The 21877-nt window shown below is 43.5% G+C and overlaps 1 protein-coding gene across 2 annotated transcripts in view; it reads left to right on the top strand.

The window, feature by feature from the left end:
• The window catches only part of PEA15 (proliferation and apoptosis adaptor protein 15), a 55611-nt gene that overhangs the window by 1602 nt on the left and 32132 nt on the right, over positions 1–21877 (top strand). For both annotated transcript variants that reach the window (XM_033924985.1, XM_033924984.1), the window contains exon 3: positions 21197–21370. In XM_033924985.1, the coding sequence (XP_033780876.1) occupies positions 21199–21370 (172 nt within the window). In that variant the 5' untranslated portion in view covers positions 21197–21198. The remainder of the gene's footprint in view (positions 1–21196; positions 21371–21877) is intronic.

Raw genomic sequence — 21877 nt, 5'->3', positions numbered from 1 at the left:
TCCAGTCCTGGTTTTAATTACATTGCATGCATGGGCTTGTAATTCTTGCTTTTCCTGAGGATGTCAGATTCGTAGGTTCTTCAACTGGACCAGCAGAGGTGGGGCACAGTCGGTCAATTCTATTTCAAGACATTTGCGTAATCAACTCCCCATCCCGTTTGGTCATCCCTAGCTAGTCTGGTTTTCAGGATACATATGGTCCATCAAGCCCATTCTCACGATGGCCAATCCAGGTCACTAGTACCTGGCCAAAACCCAAGGAGTAGTAATATTCCATGCTTCCGATCCAGGGCAAGCAGTGGCTTCCCCCATGTCTTTCTCAATAACAGACTATGGACTTTTCCTCCAGGAACTTGTCTAAACCTTTTTGAAAATACAGCTGGGTGTGGGGCCGTCGGGACAAACAGTAAGTGGCATGGAGCTTGGTTATGAAAAATATAGCTTTTGCATACATGCAGAGGGTTATGACGAGGTCAGTAACCACATTCTGAATACAGCTTCTGGTCCACAGATGTGCCGTGTGTAGCTTTTTGCATTTCCAGTAGCTGGTTTGATAATAATATATATTTGTTCACATCAATTTTCGTACCATTGCCGTATCATCCTGCTGTGATGTCATAAACATTTTAGCTGTGACATAACAAGAGGGAGGAACTGCAAGAGAGAAGAATTTTAAATGTTTCTAATGCACTTGTAGAGCAGTAGCCAGTACCAGCATTTCTAAGAAGAGCTGAGCTATAAACCACACAGCAGAGGCAAGCTGCGATCAGTGGGGTACAATTAACAATTCCTTTGCATTATCTGGACAGGTGGCTGGGATCTGAGTGCTATTAGCTAATCAGGCTTTTTTTTTCTTTTTGCTAATCAAGGTACGTGGGACCGTCCACAACCAAAAGCATAGTAATTTCATAAAAAAAACCTCATAGTTACTTACCTGCTTTTATTTATTTATTTAATTCATTTTCCCCCAAAGCACTCAGAACGGGTAGGGTTACCATATGACTCCAGAAAAAGGAGGATGGATTGAGACATCCGGGTTTTACTTCTACTGAAAGCAATGGAAGTAAGGAGGACAGACAGAGACATCTGGACTTTACCTCTCCTCCTTTTTCTGGAGCCATATGGTAACCCTAAGAACGGGTTATCTGAATATCCTTTTTGATATAATTTGTGAATTCTAGAAAGTTCTGTGCTGCTTACATTTCACAGAAAGATAATGTCCATTGAGGTTATTATTTGGTAATGCAAAAAAATTATTTCCAGCCTCATGAAGATAATGTTTAAAAAAAAGTTCCTGAACCAGGTTCTAAAAATTGGACAGTGATTTTAGGGAAGTCCTGGGACCTGAGTTACTGACTTGTGATTCTCATAGAAACATAGAAGATGACGGCAGTTAAGAGCCATAGTCCATCAGGTCTGCCCACTCTACTGACCCACCCCCTAGGGATCCCACTCCTGGTGACAGGTTCCCTTGGCTTAACCCTCTAAGGGATCCCACATGGGCATCCCATACTGTCATCCTCTGCTGTTTCTGTTTTAAGTCAGATATTTCTGCTTCCTCTGGATTTTCTCCTCAACACAATTACAGTACTGGCATTCTTTTTTATTGCAAAACCCTTCATCAATTACGGGGAGTGAGTCTTATTTAATGAGTCCTGTAGATATTGGGATGGACCCTTAACAGCAGGGAACAAGGAGTTGCATTGAGCACTTTGAATTTTGGGGTAAGGGATTTGCGACAGAAAGAACTGTACCATTCGTCTACCATCACTGTTTCTGGGTTTGATTAGTAAACTTCTCCTCTCTCAGCTTCTCCGAACTAAGAGGTTGGCCTGAATTGTGTCCCCCAAGGTCATAGTGAATCTTTAAGGCAGAAAAGAATCCATCTGTAGGCTACTGTCTGGCCATCTCTGGGACCCCTTCCTCTGTTCAAAAAGAGCAAGCAGTTCCCCTGGGACTTAAGCAGGGCTAGAACCCGGATACTTCTTACTTAAACTTCCCATCTGCAGGATGCTGGAAAGATAAGGGGGGGGGGGGTGGGACAAGCTGCATTCTTGCCTGATTCCTCAACCAGTCTTTCCCCTCGTGGCTCTCCCAGCAACCCAGGATAGAAGTTTCTAGAAACTCCCTGAATTCAGCACTCTGCTGGCCTTTAACCCCTGCAGCCTTCCAGCAGGAATGGCTGGGAACGTACCAGTTCTCTGGGTTAAATGATTGGCTTTAATCTGGGGGTCTTGTGTGCAGGGCTAGTGTTAGACTTTGAGGAGCCCAGGGCAGAGACTGGGAAGGGGACCCCAAAGTTGGTCTTCAGCTTAGATGAATCCCAAATAGGTGATCTATGTACTTTGCAGTTCTGACCATCTAAAAAGCTCCATATAGAAATAAATGATACAGAAAATACTTTTTTTTCAGGACCTTCAGATGGCAGACCAGATCCAATCACCACCAAGTTGGATCTGAGTCACATCATCAATGGCCCGTTAAACTTCTATGCCAAAAATATTTCACATTTCATCCAACAGTTCATTAATTCTTCATACTGAATCAAGCCACATAAATAACTTCCACTTTTCTGAAAACCATGAACTTCCAGCCACTTCTTTTGCAGCTGTATTTAAAATGCCACCCTGCTGGCTGTTTTAAAATCACTTCAGCTTCAATCGCTTCCAATTGCTTTCGACATAATGTTAGGTTTCGCCCAGAGGAGGGGGCTGCATCAGGCAAGCGCCGTTTTTGGCATTCAAATGAATGCGCTACCATCCGCTGAGCTTGGTGGCCTCCTGTAGTTTGGGGGTCCAGGACAATTGCCTCTCTGTAACATAGGCCCTGTCAGAGTCATACCAAATCTAAATTCCCAGAGGTGTACCATAGACCAGTGATTCCCAACCCTGTCCTAAAAGGACCACCAGCCAGTCAGGTTTTCAGAATAGCTCTAATGAATATGCATGGGACAGATTTGCATGCCTGTCATCTCCATTATATGCAAATCTACTACCACTACTGTGAATTATTTCTATGGCGCTACCATATGCACCCAGAAGACAGTCCCTGCTCCAGAGAGCTTACAGTCTAAATAGACAAACAGGAAGGGGAAGGATTAATCTGCTGGCTGGGTTGGAGTATAGGACAATCAAGCCGTTGTGTCATCATGAGGTGGGCTCTTATTGGTGGAATGAGGCATTACGACAAACTCAGCTCTGCTTCCCAAAGACTGAAACGCTTCACACTACTACTATGAATTGTTTCTATAGTGCTACCAGACACACACAGCACAGTACAGAGTCCCTGCTCCAAAGAGCTTACAATCTAAACAGACAAACAGGATGTCATGGATACAGTTAAGGCGAACGGTTAATCAGTGGGCTGGGTTGGAGGGCAGAGGAGTAGGGTTAAGGATTGAAAGCTATCCCTCTCTCATTTATATTCATTAGGGATATCCCAAAAACCCGACTGGCTAGTGGTCCTCCAGGACAGGGTTGAGAACCACTGCCATGGACCACAGCTACTTTCTGGCTCAAGGAAACATCAGCAGTCCATGCGGAAGACATCGGCATTTCCTTCTCTGGAAGTAGCAAGACAGGCGGATGTGGTTTGCAACAATTGAGAATTGAAGACAGAGCAAATGGAATTCATAGGAGTTGAGCCAGCTAAGACTGACATGGGTCTATTGAAAGCTGTAATCTTTTTATCCACCCCCCTGCCAACCCTCTTTAGCTGACCAGGCAGTACACGGGAAATGAGTCAGCAGGCGTCTCTGCCTGCACTTTCTGGTCTTTAAGGGACCCCCTTTTAGATGCCCAAGTGCCTCACAGCAAGAGCCTTTTCCTAGAACAGCATCTGGGGCCCAGATTCTGTCAGAGAATAATACCTTAAGCCAGCAGTGATACACCTAAGGCTCAAGATTCAAGGCTTATTTAATTTGAATACCGGTCAAGGGCAAATCATCCAAGCAGTGCATGATCAATTGAAGGGACAGAGAATGAAAAATCCAACATTTATACATATGGGAATAAGCCAGTAATTCACCTCCTAGTGGTAGGTAGACACATGCAAATAACATTTTTGCAAAGCACTCTGGAATTATAACATTAAAACTGCATCCCCTAACTTGGCAGATCTGAGTTCTTTTACTGATAAACAACTAGCCTAAAAATTCAATAATACTGTGTAGGTTGAGCACGTGTGTGGGACATGCCTGTACTCCCACTTCCTTACAGAATAGTCCTTAGTCACTTGGACTTCTATTTAATAAATGGTCCACACAAACTCTATAGTCTATAAAAGGCTCTCTGCTAGAGTTACCAGATTTTACAACAGTAAAATCCAGACACGTGGCCCCTCAGAGTGGCATTTGGAGGGCCTCTGAACATGCACAGCTGGGACGCCATGATGTCCCCCCCCCCCCTCACTTCTCTTGACTCCTTCCTATGGGGTCTCCATATCTGTAACCTTACCGATATTCGAAGGCTGTTCTCCTCGAGTTCCTTTTGTATTACCTTACTATCATCCCATGTTATTTGTTCTTGTATCCTCACCTCACATGTTCGGTCTTCTACTTAACTCCTGTTAACTGCATTGAACTTCACGGTGTATTGCGGCCTTGAGTGCAAAGCTTTTCAAAACCTGGAGTGCCAGGTTTTGACAAACCGTCTGGATGCCTGGACAGTCCTCTAAAAAGAGGACATGTCTGGGTAAATCTGAACGTCTGGTACCCCAGTCAAAAAACTCAAAATGGCTTCTGGAACTTCCAACAGCAGTATCATGAGACTGCCACTGGAGGTCACAGCAGCTATTTTGAGTTTGGAATAGACAGGAGCAAAGTTGAGAGGAGGGGGGGCTTCTGCCAGTGAGTGGATTCAGGAGGGGGGCTGCCACCAGTCAGTGGTTCTGGGAAGGGGACTTTTTCATCAGGTGGGGGTTGTTTCATTTTTGGGTTCACTTTCTGCCGAAACCAAGAGGTCAGTTTCAGTCACAGATTTGGGTTACCAGAAACTAAAGGCCCTGTTTTTGGTCAAGCTCCAACACATGTAGCGTATGTCCAAATTAGTACCAAAAATTGGTGTTTGCTCATTAATTTGGTCACCTATATAGAATCTAAGGTGGGGGAGGGGTTGTCATCACATGTACACATAAGTGTCCACTTACCCATAGAATCTTCCTGCAGAAGTAAAAAGGCAACATTGTAAGATTTATTTAGGGTTCGCCACCTCACCTGGGTCAGCCAAAAAGGTTTAACCCTTCTGGTTTTGCCTTACTGAACGTGTGGGTTTGTAGTTTGGAAAAAATTCAGAGTTACAACACTATGTATGCCACAGGGCAAAACCAGGAGTGGATCGTCCTGGCACACATCGTGAGGGATGAGCTGGCAATCCTGCCGTTCTGATTTTTTTTTTTTAAATTAATAACATTTTATTGAAGAAATCAGTAAATATACAATAATACAATACAATAAAATAGTCCGTTCTGATTTTTAAGTCTTGCCTTATACCAGTATGTGTTGTGTGAAGCTCTCGTCTTCATTCTCAGAAGCTTATATCACTTTCGCACCCAAATTCTTAACCCTCCCCCCCCAACACACACACACATCACTGACAGGAACAGGAGGTGAAAAGGAAAACTTCAGTAACACCTGCTTATTCTACGCCGGGTGAGTTGATTATCAGAAGTACAGAGTCATAACATCCCAGAGATGTGAAAATGTTACTTCGACCGTAGCTGCTACTCAGAGCCCCCACGGAAGTTCCAGATTCCGATCTCTCAAGCATTTCCCATTGCCACATTCCCAGCATTCCCAAGCCCCCTACACGGAGCTGCTCCCTCCCCAACTATGAGGTGTGCTGCATGTCTGGCCCAGATACCAAATGAATGCTCCCGAGGCTATTAGCACTTGTGGAACGAAGCTTCACAGACATCTCTTGGACTTTACTGCACAAAAGTGGCCACTTGGTACTTATCCAGAGGTGCCAGATTACCCAGTTCCAGGAATGAGCTTTTGGGCTAGCCCTGGACTTACGACAACTCCATCCTGCAGCACTGATTTGAATGGGTAGAATCAAGAACTACAAATCCCACACTGCTTTGAGGTGTAAGTTTAAATCACTCCTGCGGCTCACAGGCTACCAATATATCAGCTATGCTCATAAGCAGAGTTACCATGGCTCCAGAAAAAAGGAGGATGGATTGAGACATCTGGGTTTTACTTCCATGGAAGTAAAACTCAGATAGCTCAGTCTGTCTTCCTTACTTCCATTGCTTTCAATGGAAGTAAAACCCGGATGTCTCAATCCGTCCTCCTTTTTTCTGGAGCCATATGGTAACCCTATTTATAAGTGTGGTATGTTTGGTGTAGAGCAGAGGTCTCAAAGTCCCTCCTTGAGGGCCGAATCCAGTCGATTTTTCAGGATTTCCCCAATGAATATGCATGAGATCTATGTGCACGCACTGCTTTCAATGCATATTCATTAGGGAAATCCTGAAAACCCAACTGGATTGCGGCCCTCAAGGAGATCCCTGGTGTAGAGAATGACAAGAGGACAGAATTTGTCCCCGCGGATAACCGTAAGAAACCATTCCATGTCATTCTTTAGTGTCTCTCAACCTCAGTCCTTCTATACCAGCATTCTCAATGCAAGGCTTGAGGGTCAGTGGCTGGGCCCATTTTGACTCTGATTCTTATGTGAGCCAAGTATAGGACAATCAAGCCATTGTGACATCACTGTCCCAGTTTGGCAATGCTTACAGTCTTATGTTCTAACCATCCAGTGTCATTCTTTAGTGTCTCTCAACCTCAGAACTTCTACACCAGCATTTTTTAATGCAAGGCTTGAGGGTCAGTGGCTGGCCCATTCTGACTCTGATTCTTATGTGAGCCAAGTATAGGATAATGAAGCCATTGTGACATCACTTATGAGGGTGCCTCTTAGGCATTGGTGGAATGAAGCATTATGACATCACAATCTCAGTTCTGGAATGTTGCTACTCTTTGGGTTTCTGCCAGGCACTTGGGACCTGAATTGGCCACTGTTGGAAATTGGGCTTGATGGACCTTCAGTCTGTCCCACTATGGCAACGCTTATGGTCTTATGTTCTAACCATCCAGTGTCCATCTCAACCAGCATTCTTCAATGCAAGGCTTGAGGGTCAGTGGCTGGGCCCATTCGTATTCTGATTCTTCCCTCTCTCCAGCTTAAAGCATGTCCTCATGTCAGTCTCTAGTTTGGAGCACTGATGATGCCTCTGCATTGTTATGAGTTGGGAATGAGTCTGAGCACATCAATACTATATTTTTATCCCCTCTTATACAAATCTGCGCTAAAACGCTTAGCTCATACTGTTTTTATTACAATGGTTTAAATGGCAGCCTGTGATATATTGGATAGACGAGTCTTCTATTGAAAATACTCCTTCTGTTATAATATTGGCACGAGCAGCCCTGTCCATCACTTTGTTATCCGTTGTTCCGATCGTTCGTTGATTCCGTTTCTGTCCCGGCCATGTCTGCCCTTTGCTCGCTTGTCTCTCTCCCTCACATAGTAAAAACAAAGACTCACAAACTAGAATTATAAGTTTCTGAGTAGAGAATGACACGGTGACAAAATTCATCACCGTCCCCGCGGATAACCGCGGGAAACCATCTTCATGTCATTCTTTAAGGAGAGAGGGAAGAATCAGAGTATAATTGGGCACAACCACTGACCCGCAAGCTTTGCTTTGAAGAAGGACTGAGGCTGAAACAGACACTACAGAATGACAGTCTCTGGTATCCAGAGCAGATATTGTGATGTCATAATGCCTCATTCCACCAGTGCCTAAGAGCCAATCACATCAGTGATGTCACAATGGCTTCATTATCCTTGGCTCCCATAAGAATCAGAGTATGAATGGCCACAACCACTGACCCGCAAGCTTTGCTTTGAAGAATGCTGGTGAAGAAGGACCGAGGTTGAAATAGACACTAGAAAATGACATGGGATTATTTCCCGCGGTTATCTGCGGGGACGGGAACGGTGATGAATTTTGTCACCGTGTCATTCTCTGTTTCTGAGACAATGAATCTCCGTGGAAAAATGAAACAAATTTGGTTCCCGCTTGAAACGTATCGATCAGAAAAGCATCACTGTGGTAGATTGTCCATTCACGCTTTATCGTTTTTGTATTCCCTGTGTGATATATGATTTATTCTTTTTCTTGTTTATTCCGTTTTCGAAACAGTTAGTCTCAATAAAATATTTGAACTAAGAGCTAAGGGATCCTTTGATTTAGTGCCCGCTAAATCAGTTATCGCACCTTAATAAAAGGACCCCCCTATATCTTTCCAGCTCGGGACTGACAACACTGCAACTTCACACCTTTGAAACTTCCTTTTTCTTTGATAACCAGAAACAAAGTTTACGTACAAGTGATACTTCTCTATTGGACTAATCAACATACTGTACGTGATCTGTGGTCAAATTCAGCAGACAGCCCTGCACAAACAATTGAAAGAGTTGTTTCTGGCTGGTTAAATTGCTTTGGATATTGACCCCTAGGTGTCACCATTGTGTGGTAGCTGCAGATCCTCCCCCTATGGAGTCTGAGCACTGACACTGCTATATTTTGGGGTGTAGAACCCGGGAGTCATACCCAGGTCTTTCCACGGGGCAATACTGTAGAGCCAGGGTTACCATATTTTTCTCCAGGGTACCCTGGACATATGACCCGCCCCTTTCTTCCCCAGCCACGCCCCCACAAAGCCTCCTCTCTCCTTCCACGTCTGGAGGGCCTGGAGTATGTGCGGCTAATGGTGACATCATCCACGCATGCTCCAGATGTGGACAGAGCTTGTCCGGGAGTCCGGACAGTCCTCTAGAAAGAGGACATGTCGGTGTTTTCCTGGACATCTGGTATAGCCCTTGCCACTGGGCCGATTCTGTGCCTGGTGCCTCTTAGGGCTGAGTAGGATGCAGCTTTGCTTTCTTACATTTCCTGTTCTACAAAAGAAAAGAGAGATGAATGGTGAGGGGGAGGGAACGGAGGAAACGCACAGTCATGGGAAAGGAACGAAGGTCTGAGCTGCATCGGCGTTGGCTTGGCTCAAATGTGTCACCACTGGGCAAAATGGTCTCAGAGTCCAGATCACTAAAGGCCTCGTAGCATATAGGCTGACATGTTTTGATTACTTCTCATTCAACAGTACCTAGAATAGCTAGTTTCACTTCTGTTTTCAGACCTCAGCGGTGTTGCTGCATGCAATAAAAGTTTCAGCACAGGCAGACAAGACACATCAAAGTCGTCATGGGTCTTATTTATATTTTAACGTGCTCAGCAGTGCAAACTTATTGTAATAAATAATCTTATTTTATAAAGTTCAAATACTCATATTGCGTGCCAAAACGCAGCTTAGGGCTGAAGTTGGGAACGCGGGAAACACTGCACCGGCAAAAATAAGGGGGATTCCTTGATACAGCCAATGGCGAAACATAGTCCTGTGTCGGAAGTTTAAACCCCTAAGCCGAGTTTTGTCCCATTCCTGTAAGCTCTGCCTTAACTGCACAAGCATTATGATTTTAAAGTGTTTGCGGCTTGTGCAGATGAGGACGGAGCCTGCAGGAATGGGGCAGGAACGGGAAAATGAGTTCCCATGCCATTCTCTACTAAGCACCAAGCCTTATAGAATACAACTGGTTGCCAATTGAGTATCGTATTCATTATAAACTGTTGCTACTTGTTTTTTTAAACATTGGCTAGTAGGAAATCTCCAGTTTTCTTAGACTCCCTTTGTATTTATCGACCAACATGGAACGTATGTTCCTTGAACATTAATGCCCTGGTGGTCCCATCTGTTCGTGAAATTCACTGCGAGGGATAGAGGAAATCTATATTCTAGGTGCGTGGACCACAGTTATGGAACCAATTGCCTGAGCAACTGCGAGGGCTTTGCGCTGGTTTCAACCAAATCTGGAAACAGTCAACGATTTTCTAGTTGTTTTTTTTAAATTAACCCCGTCTTCTACTAAACCGCACCAGCGGTTTTAAGAACTCTATGGGCGTGGGGAGCAGCGCGGCTCCCCGTGCTAAGACCGCTAGTGCGGTTTAGAAGAGGGGGTAAGTTTTTGAAGTTTATTAAGTAATTGCTGTTTTAATGTATTTGTCTGTTATAAGTTATGTTGGAAACCGCCTAGAAATGTTGATAGAGCGGAATATAGTTTTTTAAAATAAATAAACTTCAATAATTGATTGTTCGCTCCTAGTTTTTGGATAATTAATTTGCATGCACATCTTGGACGTGCATACATATTTGGGTGCATAATGCTGTGTTCCGTAAATAGAAACCAGGGGTCAGTCCCAGGGGTCAGTCCCAAACGCATTGGTGCTTCAAAAAAAAAACCCAAAACTAAGGCAGCTGAACATTTTGTCTAGCCAAATAAAGAGTAAAGGTCCAGAATTACGCTGCTGGAAAGGGTGTGGGGTTTAGGGCACCAATTACACACAACTAGCAACCTTCAGCTGTTTAATGTACAAATTGTGTGTATATGAGGTGCAAATAGGGGGGGGAAAAGCAGGTATAAGAGCAGCGTCAACTTTGGATGCTGTTTAAATGGTTAGTGCTGTGAAATAGATATATTATTGTACACTGCCCGTCCCATGTAATATTGATCTTATTAAACTCGTGCCAAATGATGAGTCTCTATCCATTCATCTGTCTGTTTACATCAGCACACACACGCAAAGCCATAGGCAGAGTCAGACACAAATCCTCTCATTCCTACAGACACAACCCTATGTACACAATCACACACTCAAAGACACACACATACACAAAGATACTTTCACAGATACAGACACAAACATAGACATAAAGACAGACAGACAGACACACACGCTCTCACAGATACACAAAGTCACACACACTCCTCATTCCCACACACTCAGCTATACACACATAGAAACAGACACACACGGCTCATCCAGCCCCTGTCACCCTAATGAGACACACTTTCCCATATCTTTTCACACCCAGTTTTTGACCAGACATGTGTGGATTTCTAAACGAAGGAAGGGAAAAGGCACCATTTTGCAACGTTAAAACTTCTTACAGTTTTGCTGTTCTTTTATTTTTAAAACCAGCCCCCACATGTGAAAGTCAGGGGTACAAAGTTTCCTGAATCTGCAAAGAGAGAGGTCGGTCGGATGCAGTCGGATGTTTTTGGGAAGCGATTTTTTCCGCCTTTCGGGCTGATTCCTTTCCTCTTCAGCTGTTTTTCAGCCACCCAGAGACACATCACCTCATTTTCCCAGATGTGGGCTTTTTCCTGTACTGTTAAAGGCACAGTGCTCATTGTTAGAGAGGGTTATAAACACACACACAGACTGGAGGACCACAGCCGACACAACTGCACTGAGTCAAACTGTGAAATTGAAAACAGCTGGTAATTACACACACCCCACACCCCTACACCAATACACACATAGCTCCCACCCCTACATATACACACACACAGCTCCCACCCCTGCATATGCACACACACACATATCCATACTGGGACAGATTGAAGGTCCTTCAAGCCCAGTATCCTGCTTCCAACAGTGGCCAAACCACTTACAGTAGCTAGATCCCAAGGAGTAAAACAGATTTTACGCTGAGTGCATCTTAATAATGGCTTATGGCCTTTTGTTTTAGGAAATTATCCAAACCTCTTTTTTTTTTTTAAACCCTGCTAAGCTAACTGCTTTCACCACATTCTCTGGCAATGAACTGCAGACTTCAATTGCACATGGTATGAAGAAATATTTCTCCAGTTTGCTACTGCTTAGTAGCTTCATCGCATGCCCCCTAGTCCTAGTATTTTTGGAAAGAGTAAACAAGCGATTCACATCTACCCTTCACCCCTGTGTCCACATGTACACAGACACACACATATACATCCCTCACCCCTGCACACACACACAAATTTTGCTGGGTTGTAAATCAACAAAGTGTGTATGATAAGTTGCTAAACACACTGGAAATTTTTTTATAAATGATAGTCGCTGGGAAAATGTCTCATATGGCACGCACTCTCTCTCATTCAGCCTCTGCAGCACACAGAGCAGGCTAGGATGACGAGCGTCTTTAATCTTCATGTCTGGGGCATTACCTATAATCATTGACTATTCTCAGTTTAATAGACTGCCATATAGATTTCTGTCTCAGAGTGATACATTGACACAAGCCGCTCGTAAAGCGACGGACTTTTATGTTCCCTCTCGAGTGAAGAACGTCGCGGTCACGCTGACTTTGTTTCTGGTTTAACTTGGAATCGCTTTTTTTTTTTTTTCCTTTCACTCTTCCAGCTGCTGTGAAAGATTAAGAGGGCCAAGGAAGCTCCAGCTGTGTTCCGTGCTGGTGACATCATAGTCCAGTCTAACGCTGCTGATGTCATTCTCAGAGGCACAGCTGGGCTTCAGAAGGCCATTTGCACTTTGTAGTAAACACATGTGAACGTAAAACCCAGTGGCTCGAAGGTCACAGAGGGGAAATGACTGTAGAGCCACTTTGTGGCTGTAGTGTAAGAGGTGAAGGAGGGGTGGAGTGTCCAGATGTACTCCTGGACTGTCAGTGCTTCTGGGTTTGCAGTAACATGTAAGCTGCAGCTTCCGCTCAGAGGATTAAAGGGACTCTTACAACAGGAATTAAAAGAGAATAATAGTGCCATCTGTTCAGTGGCTCAGCTGGCATAATTTCTGCAATTTAGATTGGAAGTGTACAAGAGATAAGCTTCAGCTATACTGCTTGTCCTTCTTGCTGAGTTGACGATCAGAGTAGCATAATGGATCTGATCTGGGACATCTGAAACCACCAAGTTCTGAGGCAACTTAACTTTGGGTCAAGCCTTTACCTGCCAAAGGACTGATTTTCAAATGTGATAAAAACTGTTTCCATTCAGAATAAAGAAAAAATAAATGATCGCATTCATTTACAAGAGCAAACGTGTTGAAGTCAATGGATGTACATGAGGAAAAGAAATACTTAAAAGACTGATATTAAAGTTCACGCATGTAAACAATACAAGGAAGAGATACTTAAGAGGGTGACACCATTGAAGTCTATAGAGGGGAATGAGATAGAGAAGATGTATTTAAGAGGGTGACACCATTGAAGTCTATAGAGGGGAATGAGATGGGGAAGAGGTGTTTAAGAGGGTGACACCATTGAAGTCTATAGAGGGGAATGAGATGGGGAAGATGTATTTAAGAGGGTGACACCATTGAAGTCTATAGAGGGGAATGAGATGGGGAAGAGGTGTTTAAGAGGGTGACACCATTGAAGTCTATAGAGGGGAATGAGATGGGGAAGATGTATTTAAGAGGGTGACACCATTGAAGTCTATAGAGGGAAATGAGATGGAGAAGAGGTGTTTAAGAGGGTGACACTATTGAAGTCTATAGAGGGGAATGAGATGGGGAAGATGTATTTAAGAGGGTGACACCATTGAAGTCTATAGAGGGGAATGAGATATGGGGAAGAGTTATTTCAGAAGCATCACTGTCTACAGCATTAAAAAAATTAATATGTTGCTTTAAAAGCTTTTTTTCAGGTTGGTCCCTATCTGGCTTATTTAATAAAGTGATACCTTTCAGAATGATCAACCCATAATTCTTTCTTTCATTTCCCTTGCTGAAGGAGATCAGATAGCTGAGGAAGCAGACTTTCAGCTGTGTAGTGCTGTGATACAGAATTTGTGTTATCACGCAGCCAAATACATTGATACTATAATAGCAAGGACCTCCGAAGTGCCAGTATCAGCCAAGTGTTTTCAATGGCCATAGTACTTTCGGCACCCACTGTGAACTCTTTTAATAATTTTATAAGGTGCTTTCCTATGAAGTGCTTCGTATATCACAAAGCGCTTGTTTGATTAAAATGCTATAGTCAATAATTTCATCCAATTGCTGAGCAATTTTTATGCTCAATAAGCTACAAACTTATCTTTTTCTGTTTTGTTATTCATATCGGGAAGGGGCCTGTCATTCGACGTGTTTCATCGGTAGGCTGCATCAAGAACCGTCCCCCCCTTAGCTCATGAATGTGCACCATCCCGATCGAGGTAAGGGGGGGGACGGTTCTTGACACAGCCTACCGGCGAAACATGTCGAATGACAGGTCCCTTCCCGATACGAACAACGAAACAAAAAAAGATAAGTTCGTAGCTTATTGAGCTTAAAAATTGCTCAACAATGGTTTGGATTTCTGAGATCATTTTCCTTCTAATTAAGTGATTATTATTACATCATTTAAATTTAATGCTATGCATTTTCATTGAGTGAACAAGTTTTGTTGTATCTGGTATACTGTATATTTGATTCGCTCACATCTTTGTATTTCTTCAGATTAAGCAAACCTTTCTCTGTGTCTGGTTTTGGGCTGAGGCTCGGGGCAGGGATATTGGTAACAGATGGGTTGCCACTGTTATTACTTGTTATTTTTGGATACATTTATGGTACGCTTCTTGTTTTTAATTCTCTATATTTATCTTTAATTTTTGATGACTCATGTATTTGTATTATGTGCTTTCTTATCCACCTTCATCGATGTTCACAGCAAGACAGGATGCAAATATAAATTAATGATTTGGTGAACAAATATTTATCAGAGTAACTCCATTGAAGTCTAAGAGGGGAATGAGGTAGGGAAGAGATATTTTAGAAAGGTGACTCCATTGAAGTTGAGAACAGGCTGGGGAGGGCTTCGATGGCTGGGATGGTTAAGATGGGCTGGAGTGAGCTTTGATGGAGACTCCAGTAGATAGAACCTAAGCACACTACCGGGCAGAGCTCTGGGTTTCTAGCCCAGAAATATCTAAGAAAAAGGACCATTTAAACCAAATAATTAATGGTTGGGCAGACTGGATGGACCATTTGGGTCTTTATCTGCTGTCATTTACTACATTACTATGAATAGGGTAGGGAAAAGATATTTAGGAAGGTGACTCCGTTGAAGTCTTAAGAGGGGAATAGGGTAGGGAAGGGAAATATGTGTCCTAACCCTCCTGTCTGGAAAGTTTTGTCTGCCTTGTAATTCCCTCCTTATACTTAGGGTGCTAGCAGTTTGTGGCGCGGTGAGCCATGCTGAAGGACCCGCGCTTCTCCCGATGCTCATAGAGTTCCTATGAGCGTCGGGAGTATAAATACCACACTTCTTTGGGATGTAGGTTCAAACCCAGGACTGGAAATGGGAAACTCATTGGAAATGGAGAAAAGTCTGGAAATTGTTTGCCTCATTTTCTCTAGGTTATCTCCATCCTTAACCTCCTCTCCAGGTCTCCCTGATCTTGATCAAAATTGCTGTCCATTTGTCCATTGCCATCCATTCCACCTCCTCACTGCCTGCCTTTATTGGGGTACGGAGTGGCCATATAACTAGGGTTACCATATTTAGTAACACAAAAACCCCCAGAAAGCCTCGTCTCATCCTCTCTGACCTGGTGGGCCTGAAGCAGGCACCGATGCATGTGACAACATCTTCACTTGTTTGGAGGCCTTTCAGACACGGCCGGAGCTCGTTGGAGCTTTCCAAAACTCGGACGAACTGCCAGGTTTTGGAAAGGCCGTCAGCACCTATGGTCCTCTAAAAAGAGGACATGTCTGGGTTTTTCAGACATCTGGTAGCCCTACATCCCCAAAAGGACAGGTTCATCCAGTCTGGATTCACCCCTAGTGCACACATGAAGAAACTAGTCCCTGCTCTTCCTAGGAGCGGTTGTATTTGTGATCCTTGCATGCAGAGAATGGGAGAGGGATTCGGTTCTAGCTCAGCCTGACTGACAGCTATCTATATGCTGGCGGGTCAAGATAATGAGATAGGAGCACCTATTGGGTACAAATCTCACCCAGATACCCCCAGTCCATCCTGGATATGTCTGGAAGGACACGCCCACCCTTTCCCACCAAAATGTGAGAAGTCACCGTTTTCCCAGATGTTTGTGCTTGAAAAGAAAAAGAGATGCAAAGGAAAACCAACAAGAAAAGTGAGAATGAATTCATCTCCTGTAGTTTCCATGGTGATTTTGTTGCACACAGAAGTGGAATGGAGCATGTTCGCTGTCTGTCCCTTGAGGCCCCCGTCAGCCCTTCCCTCTCCAACTCCCTTCCTTCCTTCCCCACCTTGTGCGTTCAGCTAATTTTCACATTTCGTTCTGGGCTCTCGTCTCTGTGAAGTGCAGTTCATTCTGTCAGACATCTCCGAAGAGTTCTCAGCTTCAGTATGGTTGTGTGAGAATGGGCTGGATGGACCATTGGTCCGGCTCAGTAAGGCTATTCTTATGTTCTAAAGATGCAAAGGTTAAGGTTCTTCAGTCTGGAGAAGAGACAGCCGAGGAATATCAGAGAAAACTATAAACTACTGAGTGGAATGGATAGATATAAATGGATTGTTTACTTGTCTTCACTGAAGCGTCTGAGGAAGTGGACTTTGGCCCTCGAAATCTCAGGCCTCACTAATTCTATAAGGTGCCACCTGCCCGTTTTGTTGCACCAGAACCACAGCTGCCGCTTTCAAAGTTCTGCCTTGAGAAGCTCTTCACCCGAGCCTCTATTGGCTTTGGCAACTGACCAGCCAGTTACTCACACGGCATCTGGGCTAGTTTGCCACACGCCCTCTGAAGCCAGTTCCACATACCTTATTCAACTGTATATATAGATATAGATATATAGATAAATAATCCACCCTCAGTCTAGCCATCCAGTTATTTATCCCAGTGCTAATGCTGTCTTATTTAGAAACAGAGAAAATGACGTCTCTTCTGTGCCTATTAAGATATTTCATGTCCATTGCGCTCTCACTGTATCACTTTTCTGTTATCTGAATGTTCTACTGTGCTGTTTTAATGTGTCATAACATAAGAATTGCCGCTGCTGGGTTACCATATAGGGACAGATCGAAGCCCAGCATCCTATTTTCATCAGTAGCCAATGCAGGTCCCAAGTACCTGGCAAAAAACCCAGAGAGTATTAACATTTCAGAGCTGAGATTGTGATGTCATGATGCCTCATTCCACCAGTGCCTAAGAACCAAACCGTGATGTCACAATGGCTTGATTGTCCTATACTTGGCTCACATAAAAACATAAGAGACAGACCGAAAGTCCATCAAGCCCAAAGATCCTGTTTTCAATAGTGGCCAACCCAGGTCACAAGTACCTGACAGCATCCAAGGACTAAAACAGATTTTATGCTTCGTATCCTAGGAATAAGCAGTGGATTTCCCTAAGTCCATCTTAATAATGGCTTATGGACTTTTCTTTTAGGAAGTTATCCAAACCTTTTTCCCCTTCCCTGCAAGAACTCATTGTCCTGTCCTGTCAAGTTAAATTCTTTTCCTGTCCCTTCCCCACTCCTGCAAGCTCTGTCTTCACCTGCACAAGCCTCAAACACTTTAATTCTCTAGGACTGGAAGCACTGATTTCATTGGGCAGAACCAGGCAATACAACTCCCACACGGCTTCACTAATTCCCACCTCATGGTTTCCACGCTTTCAAGGTGTCAGTTCTGCTACCATCTGTAGAAACACAAACCTTTGTGGAAGTTGTGTAGCTTCAGATCCTACTTTGATGTTGCATCTTTTAAACTGTTGATCCAATCGTTGGCGTTGAGTCAACTGGACTATTGCAACGCAGTGCTTTTGGCAGGCTCACAAAATAATTGTTTATGGCTTGAGGAAATATGATCACATAACCCCCTTCTATAGAATACTACATTGGTTGCCAATCGAGGCATGTGTTACATTTAAGTTTGGGTGTTTTTGCTACAAAGTTCTCTTTGGCATGACTCCCGTTTATCTATTTGAATCATTTTCCATTGTTCAATGTAAACATTCGCAAAATATTCATGGCTTTTTCAATTTTCCATCAATAAAAGGATGTCGTTAGAAAAAAAAAATACCATCATCGTTTGTTCTCTTACCAGGCAGCTCTTTGGGAAGGGGAATCGAAACCGTCTTCTTATCATTTTAGAAAGCAACTGAAGACTTATTAATTCATTCTGATTCTCTTGTATGGTTCTTAAATTTTTGTAAACCGCATTGAACTTTTTGGTTATGCGGTATAGAAATGGATTATTAGATTAGATTAAACCATTCCTAATAGCCCTTACGCAATATCAGATACAAAATGTCATAAAAGACCGATCCCTGGCAAAGCCCCTTCCTTGGCTTAAACTCCCTTTGCCACTACTTAAGCAGAGCTTAAACACAGCTGGTGTAATTCATTTCTCTGCTTCACTGGAAAGAACAAATCTATTTAACGTGTAGGGAGAAAAAATATCAATGGTTTATTGAAAAATCACACCCTTCCCACAGAGTAGCAAACTCTATATATCAAATAAGGAAGGAGTTACCGTAGCAACTATAAGTTCCTACCTAGTGTTTGTCCTGAAAGTCAGAGTGTGTATTTCCATGAGAAGAGTATGCATCACATGCTATATTTAGTGACCTTTTGAATTTTTTTTTTTTTAATTGGCTTGGGGGAAGAAGACTTGGAACTAGTACTGGCGCTTTGTTTTTAACTTAAATCCTATGGCATTTTGGGACCTGTAGTTCCTGCATTTCTCATTTTGAAATTGGTCCTACATTTCTTCCATAATACATCAGAAAGGGATGTCATTAAGTCATGACTAGCCCAAACGCCTCCCTCTAGAAGTTAGGTCACTTGGAAGTAGGGTTCTCTAATAGGAGCCATAACAAAAGGGAAAGACTGAGATAGTCCTTGTTCTTCAGTTAAGCTCTGGAATGCGTTGCCAGAGGCTGTGGTAAGAGCGGATAGCGTAGCTGGTTTTAAGAAAGGTTTGGACCATTTCCTGAAGGAAAAGTCCATAGTCTGTTATTGAGAAAGACATGGGGAAGCCTCTGCTTGCCCTGGATCGGTAGCATGGAATATTGCTACAATTTGGGGTTCCGTAATCGTGCTATTCTTTGAGATTCTGTATGGAATGTCGTTACTCTTTGGGGTTCCGGAATCTTGCTATTCTTTGAGCTTCTGTATGGAATGTCGCTACTCTTTGGGGTTCCGGAATCTTGCTATTCTTTGAGATTCTGCCTCGAATCTTGATACTCTTTGGGGGTTCTAGAATCTTTTGTTACTCTTTGGGATTCTGGAATGTTGCTACTCCTTGGGTTTTGGCCAGGCACTAGTAACCTGGATTGGCCACCATGAGAATGGGCTATTGGGCTTGATGGACCACTTGTCTGACCCAGTAAGGCTATTCTTATTTTATTTAATCATTTATTTAGCCCGTCCTCCCAAAAGGAGCCCAGAACGGGACCACTGGTCTGACCCAGCAGCGGCAATTCTTATGTTCTTATGTAATTTATATATCTAAAATTTTGTTTTCTAAGGCTCAGGCCTGTACGTCTACTGCCCCTCCATGCTAATCTTACCTTACTCCCCCCCAAAAATAATTTCTATTGAAGGGAAACATAAAGCAAAAGAGAATGCATAAAATGATGCCAGTGTTGACTGGGTTTGGTGGTGCTATTACATATCTATTCAACCAAGGCTAGTAGAAGGAATGAATAAGCCAAGTGATGACAGTGGGACTTTCCTGGCAGGCCACAATCTTGGATGGTGTCTCTATATTTAACTCCATAACAATCCTGCTCATGCTTATTCACTGCAGTGAGCCTGAAAACTTGATCTGTGAACCAACAGTCATCTGGGTTTCTGGAAAGCCCCAGTGGCTACCATAGACCCAGTGCATGCAAACATCTCATGAATTTTTCAAGTTTTTATTGAAATTTGATATAATCGCTTATCTTTTTTTAACTAAGCGAAATATAATAGTATAAAAATTAATTGAAAACCCCTCCATAACATACTAATTACAATTTAAGAAATGAATATAAAATAGGGTAAACTAAATCGATATACAAAAAGCAACTAATACAGAAGGGTAGAGGGGATGGGACTGCAATTTGGTTTTTAAAGTTCAGAGGAGAAACATGAATGGAAAGCACGATAAGGTAGGGGTTGGAAAGAATGAAAACGTAAAGGAAAAAGAAGAGAGAAAAGAACCGGGAAAGAGATGAATTGTAAAGAAAATTAAAGACTGAAAGCGTCTTTGAATAAGAAACTTTTCAGGTTACTTTTAAAACGGGTCAGATGAACATCTTCAACCTGAGGACTGGATTGGGGAATTACTAATCTGGAACACGGGGGACTCAACCCAGTTCTCAAACAAATATATACCATTCATTTTGGAGAGCCTGAAAACCTTGTCTCTTAGGTGAGGCTTCAGGATCATGTTAGATCAGTGGTTCCCAAACCTGTCCTGGGGGACCCCCAGCCAGTCAGGTTTTCAAGATATCTCTAATGAATATGCATGAGAGAGATTTGCATATAATGGAAGTGACAGGTATGCAAATCTCTCTCATGCATATTCATTAGGGATATCTTGAAAACCTGACTGGCTGGGGGTCCCCCAGGACAGGTTTGGGAACCACTGTGTTAGATTCTGTTGGTCTAGGCCAGGGGTAGGCAATTCCAATCCTCGAGAGCCGGAGCCAGGTCAGGTTTTCAGGATATCCACAATGAATATGTATGAGGTGGATATGCATGCACTGCCTCCTTGAGATGCAAATCTATCTCATGCATATTCATTGTGGATATCCTGAAAACCTGACCTGGCTCTGGCTCTCGAGAACCAGAATTGCCTACCCCTGGTCTAGGAACAGTATTTCCCAAGTCGGTCCTGGAGTATTCCCTTGCCAGTCGGGTTTTCAGGATAGCCACAATGAATAGGCCTGAGAGAGATTTGCATATGATGGAGGCAGTGTACGCAATGCCTATTCATTGTGGCTATCCTGAAAACCCAACTGGCAAGGGAATACTCCAGGACCGACTTGGGAAACACTGGTCTAGAACAGGATTAACCCACTCCTCGGGATACGCCACAATGAGATACATTGGCATGTGCTACCTCCATTCTATGCAAATTGACCTAATGCATATTCACTATGGGTATCCTAAAAACCCTGAGGACTAGATTGAGAACCCCAACCCTGAAATGTCCTGTCTAAATTAGATTGTAAGCTCTTCTGAGCAGGGTCTGTCTATTGTATATTAAAATGTACGTCGCTGCGTACGCCTTTCAGCACTAGAGAAATAATAAATCGTAGTAGTACTAATGGAACTCCTAGTCTAGAGAGACAGTTTCTAATATCACTGTTCTCCGTTCTCCCGGCAGAGATGGCGGAGTACGGCGCTTTGCTGGAGGAGCTGACCGAGAACATCACAAAGGAGGACCTTGACCAGCTGAAATCGGCATGCAAAGAGGATATCCCCAGTGAGAGGAGTGATGAGATAACCACATGCAAGGAGTGGTTTGGCTTTCTGGAGAAGCATGACAAGCTGGCTAAAGGTAAGGAGGAGAGTGGGGTAGCGATGGCTGGTTGGGCGTCGTTCCCCTCTCATAAGAGCTGGATGGGAAAAGAGGAAACACTGGGTTCCCGGAGAGAGCCAGATGGGAAGTAGGGTGGAGATGCCAAGTTTCCCTGTTTCTGGAGAGAGACTTTTTGAAATTATACCCCCAAAGTGTTAGGGTATTTGTGGACCTTCATTCTGCCCTCTGATGTCCCATAATACACCAGGATATAGGGTTGATGGGGTTGATATTGAAAGCAATTGAAGTGGCCAGAAATGGCTCCTAGATGGTTTGGGACTAACCCGGCACAATCAACTGCACTTAATTGGAAAGCGCCACTGAAATTGTCTGGTTGGCGTCCAGTGTAAAATTGGCTATCTTGGAAGCGGAGTCAACACTTGGCCGGTTAAGTAGGGTTAGCAGATTTTGTCTGTAAAAAAAAAAAAAAGAGGGCACGTGGACTCACTCTGTTCTGCCCCCAGCCCCGCCCCCACACAAACTTCA

Source organism: Geotrypetes seraphini, chromosome 16 (genome assembly GCF_902459505.1).
Source record: "Geotrypetes seraphini chromosome 16, aGeoSer1.1, whole genome shotgun sequence".
Taxonomy (NCBI): domain Eukaryota; kingdom Metazoa; phylum Chordata; class Amphibia; order Gymnophiona; family Dermophiidae; genus Geotrypetes; species Geotrypetes seraphini.
Note: the sequence above shows the minus strand (reverse complement) of the source record. Positions and strands in the feature narration are given on the sequence as shown.